At 40.5% G+C, this 15,302-nt stretch overlaps 2 protein-coding genes across 9 annotated transcripts in view; both read right to left on the reverse strand.

Moving 5' to 3' along the window:
- LOC115110088 (pre-B-cell leukemia transcription factor 1-like) overlaps positions 1–3,257 on the reverse strand; it is a 56,787-nt gene extending 53,530 nt beyond the window's left edge. For all 7 annotated transcript variants that reach the window (XM_065010011.1, XM_029635436.2, XM_029635435.2 and 4 more), the window contains exon 1: positions 1,305–3,257. In XM_065010011.1, the coding sequence (XP_064866083.1) occupies positions 1,305–1,483 (179 nt within the window). In that variant the 5' untranslated portion in view covers positions 1,484–3,257. The remainder of the gene's footprint in view (positions 1–1,304) is intronic.
- A 73-nt stretch (positions 3,258–3,330) lies between these two features.
- Positions 3,331–15,207, reverse strand: LOC115110094 (uncharacterized). Of its 2 annotated transcripts, XM_029635449.2 has the most exons (12): positions 15,111–15,207; positions 14,759–14,789; positions 14,275–14,578; positions 13,913–13,986; positions 13,689–13,761; positions 11,761–11,848; positions 11,392–11,442; positions 11,235–11,306; positions 8,674–8,821; positions 6,455–6,542; positions 5,623–5,754; positions 3,331–3,616 (listed from the first exon to the last, which is right to left on the reverse strand). In XM_029635449.2, exons 1-11 carry the CDS (start codon positions 15,191–15,193, stop codon positions 5,660–5,662), a joined length of 1,107 nt encoding a protein of 368 aa, XP_029491309.1. In that variant the 5' UTR covers positions 15,194–15,207; the 3' UTR covers positions 3,331–3,616; positions 5,623–5,659. The 2 variants fall into 2 exon arrangements, with proteins under 2 accessions (XP_029491309.1, XP_029491308.1); XM_029635448.2 differs by lacking the exon at positions 3,331–3,616 and having other exon boundaries at positions 3,751–5,754; positions 15,111–15,202.
- Positions 15,208–15,302: the final 95 nt, after the last annotated feature.

Genomic DNA, 15,302 nt, shown 5'->3' on the forward strand with positions numbered 1-15,302 from the left:
CAATGCAATGAGAGATGTTCTAATCTTGAGCTGTAAAACACAGGGCTATGCCCAATAATAGACTAAAGGAGCCTAACATTAGTCCTTATAGTCCAAAGATCTTACATATTCTGTTTAGAGGCCAATTGGCTCTGCCAGCCAACACAGCCAAATACTACATCTAAACGTGAATAGATTCTCAATAGCGGTATAGTTCTAGAAACATAAAGCCCTCTTTAATATCAAAATAATTTCACAAATGCAAAACACACACTTACTGTACACTGCTTTAACACAGTTGCAGCAGACAGTATGTTAAAGTAACAACAATTTTGTGCGGCATCAGTTTTCCGTTTACACAGGTGTTTCGAGACGCCGATAGCCAATTGGCACAGGTAGTCGACTGTCTTCTGTTAAACAAGAGCTTTAAGATGGAAATATGGCCATGTGGGAACCCTAAAGCCCTATAAAAAGGTGTGTAGTAATTTAACTTGTTTTTAAATGAATTTTTATTATTTCTCCCTGATATGAAAGATATGTTTATTATGTTTCCAAACCTGTACCACAAACAATGCATGTTAACATTTAGCATAAACGGTGGGGCTCTTAACACAACTACCCTGGCCAGAAGATACTATTGTCACTAGGCATTAACGGTAGTATAGCGTAGAGCTATGAACGGGCTAAGCCAGGGGTGTCAAACTAATTTTGCCACGCGGCCGCAATTCGGTTTTCAATGAAGTCCACCCGGAGAGCTGCACTGAAAATGTGTTAGATTTCCTTTCCTTCCAAATTTGCAAAAAGAAAATCATATTTTGAGGGAATTTGATGCTCACACTGTTTAGCTTACATTTTTGCGAGCTGGACAGTCAAGAAACTCTATGAATGTAGGTCCATTATCATTTCTACACAGTTAAGATTTTGTTTTAGTAATTTTAAAGTATTTTGACTTCGTTTTCCTCCACACAAAAATATAAATGACTTTACTTAAACCACCCGCAAGATTGGTCCCCTCGCGGGCCGAATCCGGCCCCTGGGCCGTATGTTTGGCACCTCTGGGCTAGGCTATAGCGTAGAGCAATATTCTGTGCGTCTATGTGGGGAGCCTGCTTCTTCTTTTCGTGTAACGTTTGCCCACCATTATATTATTTGTCAGATAATGAAATCTTCTGTTGTTGCCAAACCACAAGTGACTGAATAAAGCAGCGTGCATCACATCAAAAATATCCATCATTGTACTGTACCAGGCAACAAGCGAGCAACAGAACACAAGACAGCATTAACAAAAACATATCTTGTCTCATCTTCACAGCACGTTTTTTTACCTGGCCTGCGCCTCGTCCAGGCTTTCGTCTGTGATGGCCATGATCTGTTGTAGAATATCCCCAATGTCTTGTTGCGGTTGACCGAGCTGTTTTCTAACAGAGTCTGGGTCGCCAACGTCGCCTTGTGATAACCCGCCGAGTCCGGCGAGACCTGCCAGCATTCGCGTCTGATCATCCATAGCTACTTTCAAAGAAACCTAGGTCCTTTCCTCACAATCGAATTTACACAATTAGCCAGATAGCTAGCTAACAATGAAACCCCCAGCGCAAATCATACGCCACTGGCTGATAGTAATTAATTACAGCCAGCTAGTTAACCTAAAAAATACAATTCCAAAACAGTTCCACATTCATAAACGGTTTGTGCTGCTCGCCGATGTCAATAACCACGGTAAGCTAGCGAATAAATGCTGCTAACTAAGCAACTGGCAAGCTAGCTGTGTAGCCCTAAGAAACATACAGAGGGAAAAAAGCAACGGACACATCCACTAACTATGGAGCTGGCAGACAGCGCCTCACGCTAAAACAAGAAGAAAAGCGTTCTGTCCGGCGAATAAAATATGCATTCAAAATAATGCAAAATAAATAAAGACCAAACAAAATGTCCTAACACCTTTCTAGCTGGAGTCATACGCTAATAAATCACACTTGCGGTGGTTCAAATGGGCTTATCAAAACAAGAGTATTGTTTTCGCAGACTGGAAAAGGCAGCGCCAGGACCAGTGTACATCGTTCACAGAACACCAGGTCGCGCTAGCTAGTGTAGCTAATTACCAAATTAGCTCGCTAAGTAGCCAGTTAGCTAGATACTTCAAGTGTGTAAAACAAACTCGTATGGCATCGGTAAAGAAAATAACTAAATTACTATAATTTGATAACACTAGCTATGCAAATAACAGGTAAAAAAAAGTGTGGGTTAATTTTAGATAACTATGCTGGCGCAAGTAAATAACGCTAAATGAATTAAAAGTGGCTAAAAATGTTAACGAGAACCACAATGCTAAAAGCTCAGAACATAACTAGCTAGCTTGATGTGTGATAAAATAGAATCGCAACTGATTTAATTATTCCAAACAAAATTTAGCAAGTGAGCAATGCTATTTTAAAAGGCAACGACGCTGGCATGCTAAATAGTTAGCTAACAACAAAATGATCACCAGTATATTTTTACGGGTCCTCAGCTGGGACAGTCATTCTCCTCCCATGTAAAAAAAAAAAATCACGTTTGAGGATTTTTTTTTTTGCTGAAAGTTATAATGGCATTCTTTTCCACCGGGCAGCCACGGAAAGTTGAATTCCGTAACACTCTTGGCTGCAGTGGTGTGTGTTTTCTCAGATATTTTCCCCGATAAAGGTTAGCGTTTTCCTTTGCTGTTTTCTCCCTGCTGCTCATGAAGTCACAGACAACTCTGTGACCATACAATATCGCGCATTCAATTCACGATGCTACTGCGTCAGATTGTATTTGATTAGATATTTACTTTCCATGTGATTTTTTTGTAGACATTTTCCCGTTTCATATAAACGAATCCAGGGCCATATGAAAAACTTCAGTCGGCTATTTTAGACTTTTGTATTGAACCAGTTTCGCTCCCTTCCCTGACATGCAGATGACCCTAATCAGTGTTTGCCCACTGAGCTAAGGCTGGCATTCAGGTCACAGGCATAGTTATTTTTTATGCGAAAAGACTTCACGGAAGCACAGTGGCACACTAAGTTTTCAGGGGGCAGATCAAGGGGTTGAGTTTGAATAAGGGGGTACTTATTGGACTTGGCTAAGTGTCAGTTTGACACAATTGTAATTAGTGGTGTATGTTTTCTTTACTGTCAAGATCCCCTCAACCCTGAACTGTCAGTCGATTGAATTACCACCACGCTCCATCCATTGATCAAATCAATGACTGACTCATACAGTAACTGGGACCAATATTGAAGTATCTTATAATTAGTCTACTAAAAATGTATCAAATTGGAACAAATCACACCAACAAACAGGCCACTAATAAACAGGACGTGTTCAGAAACATCCCATGAAACATGTCTTTTAGTGTGAGAAATATATACAGAACAGATTGAATACAAACGTCAATTTTTTTCTGCAAACGTGGACGATTTTGCTGCAGTTTATCACTCAGATGAGAGAGCAGCTCCGCTAGATGAGTTGGGAGACTGAATAGACATGGAGAGAAGGCTGACTGCTGTGCTGGAATAATAGGTGTGCACACCACGAAGGGGAGTGCACGGGACAAAACTGGCCGTGGATTCTGCTGACGCTCGGTGCATCCCTCTTCCACAGTCTATGCCTAATCAATCTGAAGTTAGAGAAGGGAGAGGGGGTAGATTTCATAAAGACCTGGCCTAACAGGGAGAGAAACATTTTTATAGCACCGACAGGCATTTACACATCAAAAGTAGGACCAGGCATATTACGGGTCACAAAAAAACATTCACGTTCAACCCAGTTTATTTGAATAGATTTTTGGTCTATTTGCAAACTCTATATTGTAAGACTAATGTAAAGCAGTGATGCCAAATCTAAAGAAAGTATACATGATCAATAACTAATGTGCTAATCCATATTTTGTATCTAGTTCTCTACTATATTTCTCTTTTCAGATCCTGTTTGTTCTGTGAATGTGTTTCTTCAGTACCTGAATACGTGACTTGACTTCTTTCAATTTGTAAGCAGGAGATGCCCTCACTCTCATTCCACAAGCACCCAGCCTTATTTCCATCCAAATAAGAATCGATCCCTTGCCGTGCACCACCCTCCCTCCATGACTCTCCCACGCTCACGACCCCACTTTTCTCCCTCTGTCCTCTCTCTCTCACCATGCACCCCCCAATGCAAGAACAGCCCACAGAAAATACATGTTTGTAAAACAGCAATAAATAAGACCAAATATCATGGTGATTTGAGTCAGTAGGTGCAGGACACCTTTACTATTTGGGCAGAATTTGCGCCCATCTAATTCCTTTCACACAGTTTCTTAAAAAAGACATCACACTGTTCATGCAAATGTAACTATTGACTGTTAAAGTTATCTGAGGAATTATTCCTCATCGACGCCAGGGCCACATTCAATTGTTCATGTTTCTCCTGGTAAGAGGCACAACCATATAGCATGAAATACGGTGAGAAGATTTAAGAGGTGATAGTGAGTGAATGATATTGAAAAAGGAAAAAAAAAAGGGGGGGGGGTATGAAATACTTGGCATAATGTCAGGCCTTCGTTCTGCATCAGTAACCTGGTGAAAGGAGAGGGAGGGAATCACGGTGAGGTGGGGGAGGGGCTTCCTCCCTGATGGACAGGAGAAGGGACAGAGGAAGACAGCAGTGCCAGAGGAGAGAAAAGAGGACCGAATCTCTGGCCAAAACAGAAAAGATTACAGGATAAGAAAGGGACAGGGAGTAAATTATAATACATAAGATACAAGGGTGTGTCGTGAGAACTAACAAGTTGTGTGTAGAGAGAATTTGTCCCCTTGTTACACACTGAAACCAATAATGTTTCAAAGGAGTTGGGTTGGAATAACATTTCACATGTTCTTGTTTATGAAGGGTTAAAAGCAAAAAGGATTGAGACCTGGTTTTAAAATAACCAATTCAATGGTCAGAAAGTAAAAGACAAATTCAGATAATTGCTGTTATTAATGTAAAAATCACATTTTTTTTACAAGAATATACAGGAAAATAAAGGAAAGCTGGTATCGTGCAAATTAGCCACAAAAGACATCCACTGCAGGTGAATATTTTCTACATCTTTTACTATAGGTGAATATTAAACTGCTTAATAAACTGCTTAAATAAAAGGTGAGATCGCCCTCTGGTGGCCAACAGCATACGTTTTGTAGGGAGAGTGGGGTGTCCGTCCCAAATGGCACCCTGTAACCTATATAAAAGTAATACTTTTGACCAAGGGCCCATAGCACTCTGGTACAAATTAGTGCACTATAAGGAATAGGGTGGCATAGTATAGTGGTGGAATAGAATAGATAGGTTATAGCAGAAATAATCAACATTCATCCCATGAAGAAAGATACCAGAGACTATTATTTACGAACAACCACACAAGGCACCAAAGAGAACAGCTAACTTAAAGAGCCATGGGTACAGAGTGAAGACCCATAAATACAGAAAACACAGAAAAAGTCAGACTGATCTTTCTATTGGTCATTCATTGAGTGAACCTGGATGAGACGAAAGGTCACAATACAGTCATTTCTATTAAAGGTGTGCTTTGTCTTGCTTGTACAAAGCCAGAATTCAGTCGGCTTAGTTCTTTTTTTTGCCATGAAAAATCTAGTATGGTTGTACCGTGATTCTGTATTGTGACAACCCTAAGACAGAGGAACTAGGATGATGCGTTGGTTGATACAGAGGGTGGGGGTCCTGCCAGTAGATCCCTGACTGGGTCAGAGGAGAGTTCCTGGAATCCCACATCAGTCGCTGATGGGGGGGAGAGATAGAAGTACACACTTAATACATGATCACAACAAATACATTTTAAAAACACAGAGTATATTCTAACACAATTTTATTATTTTAAAGGGGAGGTGCAGTTAACTTAATTTTCCTGTTTATAAATATTTCCACACTGAGGTCAGTGACATTTTTTAAATTATGATAATGCACTTTTTGTATGAGCTATTTGAAAGAAAATGCCTGGAATTTCAGCCCGTTCAGGTGGGATGGAACTTTTGGCACACATCATCACATGGTGACCTGCTTATAAAAGACCAATGACTGTTCATCCGGGTAGGCTCTAGACCATCCTCTCAGGACTCTGCATGCAACTATATTGAAATTTGCTTCCTAATGCCCACCTGATCAGACTGAACATTTCAACCGCTAAAGAAGGCTCTGGGAATTAAATTATCCAAATATAATTGTTATTTTTAATTAAATAAGTGATTTATTAGACATATAGTGATGATTTAAAAATAAGACTGCATGGGGTCTTTAATAAGTCAAGAAAAGTGTTAAGCTGGGAGAAAACATTTTGAAACAGATTGAAAAGGTACTACCTAAATAGCAAAAAATAATAAAATATATATAAAATAAAAGGTTTTGCAAACATTCTGCCCTACTGAACACAACCCCGAGAACCACTACATCCATTCATCCACCCAGACAGACATATCCTTACCCAATCTGCAGCTTGTCTCCTTCACCAGTAGCTGAGACTGTTCGAGTATGGACAGCAGCTCCCTGACCATCTTACACTGGGTGTCCATCTATGGAGGAAGATAATGTTTTTTTATTACATGTAGAGCTAGCAAACCACAATTTAAGAGGGTGATGTGAGCTTTTCACAACTCGAACTGTAATAAAACGCCAGCCTTCGATATGCGCCCATCTCCAACAAAAGCCAGTGTAAGTAAGAATGTGTTCTTAACTGACTTGCCTAGTTTATTTTAAAGGACAAGAAGAAGAGACTTGCGTGAGCCAAGAAACACGAGCAATGGACCAGTTGAAATCTGTCCAAATTTGAGATTGTTGGTTATTTTACCAAGAAGGAGAGTGATGCATCAGATGACCTGGTCTCCACAAATCACCTGACCTCAACCCAATTGAGATGGTTTGGGATGAGTTGGACCGCAGAGTGAAGGAAACAGCCAACAAGTGCTCAGCATATGTGGGAACTCCTTCAAGACTGTTTGAAAAGCATTCCAGGTGAAGCTGGTTGAGAGAATGCCAAGAGTGCACAGAGCTGTCATCAAGGCAAAGGGTGGCTCCTTTGAATAATCTAAATATGTTCTGATTTGTTTAACACTTTTTTTACTACATGATTCCATAGTTTTGATGTCTTTACTATTATTCTACAATGTAGAAAAAAGTTAAAATACAGAAAAACCCATGAATGAGTAGGTGTCCAAACTTTTGACTTGTACTGTACATTCAAGTGTTTTAAAATGAGGCTTTCTACATTCTGATTATTTTGTTCAATCAAACTTTGAATAAAGTGACTGGGCACTTTGAATACAGTATTGTTTGACATGACAACGAGGGGTTAATGTGACAGGGTAGGAGCCAAAATATTGGTCAGCGTTTCTCAGGGGACGCTAATTAGATGTTACATTACATGTCCTCTTACTTGATGTAACTAAAATATGAATGCCTTGCCCATTCCTCTCAGATTTAGAATATACTGTTGTACAAGGAGACATATTTCACCGGACGTATAAATGTAAATGGTAGTGAGAGGAAGCCCACTTGCCGGCAGTGGGAGAGGATGGAACGGGATAGATTGAGTGACATACTGCAAACACTCATTAATGAAACATTTGATTTCAATAGTTTTCTGTTCCCAAAACTATCATCTGTTATGAACAGAGCAGACTAAGTTTTGTAGACTTTACCCTCTAAAAGTTTTTTTAAAATATTTATATCACGTTTAGGAGTGCAAAGGCAAATTTAGTTACTGTACACGCGCACTTCAGAGTAGGCGTTCCCTAACGGAAATATGCAGATATATATTAGAACGCACCAACAGGATCTCGCTTCCTTGTGCTTGGCTCTGCCCACTAAGACTCGTTTGTTCTCATTGGAAACGACAGGCTGTGGGTCCATCTTGGTTTAGTTGTAAAAATCTTTGGTATCAGGCTGTATTAGCTAGCTAGTAACTCATGGTAGAGCAAAATCTGCTTTCCTTGAGTGAAAATGAGCTGGGTGTGTGGGGAAGGAGAGAGAAGACAAGTAAACTATAATGGAGTAAACTATAAAAACAGACATTACACACAGAGGAGTGATGTAACATTTAAACAAACCAAACATTAAAATACTGTTACACAAAGATAAACTAAAAGACACAAACCGGTCTGTGCAGCAATACCAGTATACAGTAAAACCGCCCAGCCCTTGCTCAGGCTATTAATGGACAATTTATGTTAGATGAATTCACACCCACAAGGGTGTGATAAATATTGGGGGAAAAAATGTTGCTCTACCCTGAAGGCAAGTACGGACACTGTTCACAGACACATTAGCTGTCAAAAAAACCCATATTGCATTGAGCTACAATGTGTGCACTGTAGCTAACATCTTTTACTTTCTGAGCATTTTACACAGAACACTGAGGGGTGAATCCTAACTTCCACTTCAGTCAAATTTAGAATTATTTGTAGTCTCCTATTGACATAAATGCATGACTAAGTGAAAATGTGACTTAGATGGATGTTAAGATTTGCCCAATAGAACATTTTAAACTCCACAGGCCTTTTTCCTGGACACAAAAAGCCAAATACCAGACTATAAAACTATTTCAACAGAGATTCTCCAATGAGCTTGCTTTTAGTCTAGGACTAGGCCTAATCTGTGTCCAAGAAACCGTCCCCAGGTGGTATAATACTAGTTTGTCCATCTTACCACCATGTCCATAGTGGACAGTACGGGCTGCTGTCTGCAGAGCAGGCTGTGGTAATCAGGTTTGTTCTGGATGAGCTGGCTCTGTGAGGACTGGGCCAGGCAGCTAGGGTCTAATGTCACCCCAGTCTCCTGGCACTGCTCCACTCGCCTGCAAAGGGAAAGGAGGTAGTATATCAACACATTTACACAAACCAAAAACCATGGCCCTAAAATGGTCTGTAGCCAACTCTTGTATCGTTATCATGCCATGCTGTAGAATGAACAAGCATTGGGAGCAGATCAGCTTTAAAATTGCAGATAGACTGTAGCTTCCATCAATGTAATTGTCTGCTTCATTTACAATCCCCATATATTTTTTGTACCAGTCAAAAGTTGACACACCTAATCATTCAAAAGGTTCTATATTTTTTACTATTTTCTACATTGTAGAATAATAGTCAAGACAAAACTATGAAATCATGTAGTAACCAGAAAAGTGTACAATCAAAATATATTTTAGAATCCTCAAAGTAGTCACCCTTTGCTTTGATGACAGCTTTGCACACTCTTTGGCATTCTCTCAACCAGCTTCGCCTGAAATGCTTTTTCAACAGTCTTGAAGGAGTTCTCACATATGCTGAGCACTTGTTGGCTGCTTTTCCTTCATTCTGCGGTCCAACTCATCCCAAACCATCTTAATTGGATTAAGTTGGGGGATTGTGAAGGCCAGATCATCTGATGCAGCACTCCATCACTCTCCTTCTTGGACTAATAGCCCTTACACAGCCTGGAGGTGTGTTGGGCCATTGTCCTGTGGCGGTCCTCTTGAAAGCCTGTCATCATAGCCCTTGATGGTTTTTGCGACTGCACTTGAAACTTTCAAAGTTGCTGAAATTTTCCACATCGAGTTTTCCACATACATTCATGTCTTCAAGTCATGATGGACTGTCGTTTCGCTTTCCTTATTTGAGCTTTTACCAAAATAGGGCCATCTTGTGTATACCACCCCTACCCTTGTCAAAACGCAACTGATTGGCTGAAATGCATTAAGGAGGAAAGAAATTACAGAAATTAACTTCTAACAAGGCATACCTGTTAATTGAAATGCATTCCAGGTGACTACCTCATGAAGCTGGTTGAGAGAATGCCAAGAGTGTGCAATGTGAGCCATGACCAGCCTTTCAAAGTACTTCATGGCTACCGACGTGAGTGCCACGGGGCGGTAATCATTTAGGTAGGTTACCTTCGCTTCCTTGGACACAGGGACTATGGAAACACTGCAATTAGTTGGTTGTAATTTTGGGTAGAACAGCCATTTCCATATATGTGTGACATAACTCCACCAGTCCTATTTATGATTTAATTTACAAAGATGTTTATTATCAATTAGTATATTTGAGTTTAACCCCAATATTAGTTCTGTCTTTTCTGGTGGATTAAACTGAAATTGCAAACAACTTTCTATGGCTCATTTAAACAAATAATGATATTGGAGATTATTTCTTTTTCAAATTACCAAAAGTGAGGTAATGGGAAAAGGCCATTCTTGAACATGGGGTGAGACATTCTTACTAATTTGCTAGAGAACCAGTTCGGATTTATGTATAACTTTTGGATGACTGACGCCTTCAGAGAGAGGTCTAATGCTTTAATATTTAATCATTTCTGCCCTCCGAATTCATATTCATTATATGAATAGGCCCTTTTAAATTTTGTCTGGCTTGTCGTTCCAAATCAAATATATATTTTTTTGCCCATATAATAAAAACAGGTCGCTAGGTGTAGGCAAGACCATAAGCAAATAGGTAAACTGTGATATGACTAGAGTTAAATCAGGGTTATTTTTCCAGGAATAGACAGGTGTTATCCTTCCCATGGAAGCAAGATCTAATCTATTTTTGCTAACTTTCTATTAAAAGTTATTGGAGTGAAATCATTTCTTTCTTTCGGGATATGTATACAGAGTATGTCCACAACCATCAGACAGATTTTATTGGTAAACTACATGGTAAAGTAAAAGTGGACTTTTTTTATGATCCAATATGTAATATAGTAAACTTATCATTTGGTTGTAATCAAGAGGTTAGAAAAATGATCTAGATCTTCTATGAGGCTGTGGAGAGATCCAAATTGTGGATTTAAAAGAAAACACAAATCATCAGCGTATAAATGACACCTTCGTTTTCAAGCCCTGGATTACTAAACCCTTAATATCACTGTTGTATCTGATTAACAGCTATCATTTCGATGGAAATAATAAGGAGATATGCCGATAGTGGACAACCTGGTTTTACTCCTGTTGACCAGTTTAAAACTTTGAGAAGTAGCTATTATTTACTGTTCTACACATAGGGTTACTGTACATAACTTTAACCCATTTTATAAAAGATTCTCCAAATATTCCAGGCATTTATATTTTAAAACTCCAGTCATACTTTATCAAAGGCCTTTTCAAAGTCAACTATGAAAACCAAGGCACATGAAGACAAATCACTTTATTGACAACCCAAAACTTGGGAGCATGGGGAGTGCAGAACGAGAGTGAACGAGGACATGTAATTTGTGCGTGTGAATGTGCTCACCTGGCCAATTCTTCAGATTTACTCCGATGCTTGTCTAACAGGGAGTCCCAAGATGCACTCTCAGCCTGCAGCCTGAATCACAATCACAATTGTTATTCATTGCGCACACACACACACACACACACACACACACACACACACACGGAGAATCAGTTACCTGTGTATAGCCTTCCTGGTCTGCTCCAAGGTGTTCTGCATTGCAGTGTCACTAGCGAGAAAGAGACAGTCAAAAGGGATTCATAAAAGATGACTGAATGAATACAGAAAGGCCTGAACTAGAAATAAAGGTCAATAGAGAAGAATGACAGTCCTTTTTCTTTTGGGCTGTTCCAATACCAGAATTGCAATCATTTTCTCCATGTCAAAAATGAAAACCCGAAGCAGGCCAAACTCTTTGTTCCTTTAAAAACCTGTTGTATGTAAAATAAAATGTATGTAAAATAGACTGCTCAGGAAAAAAGTAAGTAGGTATGCTTAAGGACGTTAAGCCAGTGAACAAAATGAGATTGACTAGAGACAGCATTACTTGGCTGTGCTTGTGGGAGGTTGTTGACACTGTGGCTCACTGCGTAGGTCTTTGGCCAGGCAACACCACCCCTTCTGTACATCCTCCACTGAGACAGGGAAGAGAAAGGCAGTAACGAATGATAACACTATTAGACAACACTTACCGTGCATTCGGAAAGTATTCAGACCCTGACTTTTTCCACATTGTTACATTAGTCTTATTCTAAAATAGGTTAAATAGTTTACCCCGCCCACATCAAGCTATACACAATGCCCCATAATGACAGAGCAAAAACAGGTTTGTCGAAATTAGTGATGCACCGATGACAATGTTTGGCCGATATTTTCCTTGCCCACCCAAAAAAAAAAAAACGATATTCAAAATGTTTGCGGCCTTAAGCATTCTAGTACAGTTAAATAGTAACATACACACGCAGCAGTCTAAGGCATTGCATCTTAGTGCAAGAGGCGTCACTACAGTCCCTGGTTCGAATCCAGGCTGGATCACATCCAGCTGTGATTGGGAGACCAGTTTCTACTGGTCATTGTTTTCAGGCGGGTTCTATTTGTGCTAGCTAGCTACGCCAGAAGTTGCAGTCCAACAAATAATGCTGTGTTACCAACATATTATTGTAAACACATTGTTCGTGGCTGGTGTTTTCAGACTTCTTTTGTACAGCTTTGACAGTGTTAATTGACGTGTCTTTTTGGACACGCAACGACCTAAACAGCGTTCCATAGTATGTTGTGAAGCTAATAGCAGTGACACAATTCCATTATCTTGGCATTAACGGATTTCGCCTCGAGTCGTCTTGCTGAAACTTTCTTACCCTTTCAAATGATTGCTCAACTTGTTGACCGCAAGATCCACACAGCAGACATTGTGGGCTAGGTTAGGAATGTTGTGTTGCATGTGTATTTTACGTGTTATTATATAGGTATGCAAGTCAGCTTTGACATCGGTTTTGCACATCCCAAGTTTTGCACAAACTAGACAGACATCGAGCCGATACCGACATTGGCATTTTTAGATCATCTCGGGCAATTCCGATATATCGTGCATCAAATAGAAATATTTACAATTTTTTTAAAGTCTCACATTTGCATAAGTATTCAGACCCTTTACTCAGTACTTTGTTGAAGCACCCTTGTCAAAAATTACAGCCTCAAGTCTTCTTGGGTATGACGCTACAAGCTTGTCACGTGTATTTGGGGGAGTTTCCCCCATTCTTCTCTGCAGATCCACTCGAGCTCCGTCAGGTTGGATGGGGAGCGTTGCTGTCCAGCTATTTTCAGGTCTCTCCAGAGATGTTAGATCGGGTTCAAGTCCAGGCTCTTTGCAAACATTTTTACAAACCTGGTTTCACTGTCATTATGGGGTATTGTGTGTAGATAAAAAAATTCATGTAATACATTTTAGAATAAGGCTGTAACGTAATAAAATGTGTTAAAGGGGAAGGGATCTGAATACTTAACAAATGCACTGTATGCCTAGTGCACTGCACTCAACTTATTTAACTAGGCAAGTCAGTTAAGAACAAATTCTTATTTACAATGACGGCCTACCATAAGGCAAAAGACCTCCTGCGGGTACGGGGGACTATAGAACAATACACACATCACGACAAGAGACACTACATAAAGAGAGACAGACAACAACATAGCATGGCAGCAACACAAAACATGGTACAAACATTAATTGGGCACAGACAACAGCACAAAAGGCAAGAAGGTAGAGACAACAATACATCACACAAATCAGTCACATCTGTCAGTAAGAGTGTCCATCATTGAGTCTTTGAATGAAGAAGTGGAGAAAATGGCTGGCTCCATTCAAAATACAGCACCGAACCAGTAGGGGGGTAAACATTGGATGTTTTTTTTGTTGCTAGATGTTACAATCCAAAACAACTACTTATCTGACAGACGTACAAGAATCCTACCAACCTTGTGTCTGAAGTGACTCTAAACTGCCGTTGGGTGTCGTGCTCAGTGAGTCTTGTAACTTCTCAACTGCCAGCTGGAGACAAAGAGGAGAGAGATGGGACACACAGAAAGTGAGTTAAATTGTCAGCCAGGATCACATAGATGTTGTAATAATCTACAGGTTGAAGTTAACCTGACCTTCAAAAACACACCCCCCCTAGCGAATTGTAATCACTTAAACATACCCTCATAGAAGCCTCCATCAGTTTCTCCAGCCTCTCCTCCTCGGGTAGGGATTGGCTGATTGACCTGCATAGAGCTGGATGAGAGGCATTTAGCTTAGCGTTTACAGGTATTTTGAGAGTTTTTTTGTAAATCACTAGGCCCCAATTGTGCCTCCTTTCCTTACTGCCATTCATTGTTGTTTAGGGTCAACCTGGGATAGGTAGTTGACTCTATCCATAGCTCGGGAAGAGTATATGTTCTACGGCTCAAGAAGACGTAAACAATTACCCTCTATCCAACTGGACGCTCTGACTAGTGTCACCCATCCCAGACACCAAAACCAATGTTGTTGACATTGAAAAATACAAGTTTCGGGTCTCACTCTGGGAGGTGTTGGAGAGGGCAGGGAGAGAGCGTCGGCCCCTGGTCGACCTCCTCCAGGATTTCCTTTGCGTGCTGCTGGGGCTCAATGACCGACCCTCTGTTAGGACACCCCCCTCAGGGTCCCTTCCCTGCCCCTCTCCTCCAGAACACGGCTCCATTTGTACCTCTGTTGTTTCTGACATATGTGTGGTGGTGGAGGAAGGAGTGTGTCTGCGGGGAGATTTGGGGTGAGGAGCTGCTGGGCTTGGACTCCCAGGGCAAACTCTTTTAAGTCCCTGCTGAGGGATTTCTTCTTGGTGGACCTTGATCAACAGACAAAATGTGAGTGGGCTTTAAGATCATTCCTATGTTATCGTCAATGGTATGCTAACTTCGTCAGCTAGCTATCATTTTAGTAAGGTTATATTATGTATATTATATTGTCCCTTATGTGCAACCAAATCTGCCTAGACCACAACACAATCAGCTGTTGAGTGTCTTACCATCTTCTGGTGTTCAGCAGAGCTGTCGCAGCTGCGGGTGACATCAATGAAAGAGAGAAAAATCAACACAACCACTGAGCATAGTTGATGCTGAAATGGCTAGTTAGCTGTGTATCAACGTGGCTAACACTAGGACTACTTTAAAATTGGCGTATTGTCTGTGTTAGCTACTAGCTAACAACGTTAGTAGCCAACGTTAGCCGGGCAGTGAGGTCGGAGGTTAACGTTAGGAAGATCCTCATTTAATGGAAAACCCAATACGAGCCCCTGAGATAGGACGCCAATTCTTCACAGCAAAACAGTGAACTTCAGAAAAACTTTCAGTAACGTTATTAACTAAAAAGATACAAACCTTTCCGATTGCTCTCCAGAATGAATATCCGCCATTTTATTTTTAAAAATCTGCCCGCGCACAAACAAAATCGCCCCTCCCATGTACAGATATGCATGTCGGGAAATGTAGCATTGAGCGACGTGGCCCTCTATGAACATATTTTGACTAAGGATCTAGCTACCATTTCTCTGCATGAACCGTCCCTAAAGC

The sequence above is a fragment of the Oncorhynchus nerka genome, linkage group LG26, assembly GCF_034236695.1.
Source record: "Oncorhynchus nerka isolate Pitt River linkage group LG26, Oner_Uvic_2.0, whole genome shotgun sequence".
In the NCBI taxonomy this organism is placed as follows: Eukaryota; Metazoa; Chordata; class Actinopteri; order Salmoniformes; family Salmonidae; genus Oncorhynchus; species Oncorhynchus nerka.

Bases quoted from the DNA above. Each gene is read 5' to 3' on its own strand.
- LOC115110094 (XM_029635449.2), bottom strand. From the start codon at position 15,193: ATGGGAGGGGCGATTTTGTTTGTGCGCGGGCAGATTTTTAAAAATAAA. The intron at 14,790-15,110 runs GTTTGTATCTTT...TGTCACCCGCAG, and splicing joins TCTGGAGAGCAATCGGAAAG to CTGCGACAGCTCTGCTGAAC. The intron at 13,987-14,274 runs GTGAGACCCGAA...CCTCTCATCCAG, and splicing joins CCTCTCCAACACCTCCCAGA to CTCTATGCAGGTCAATCAGC.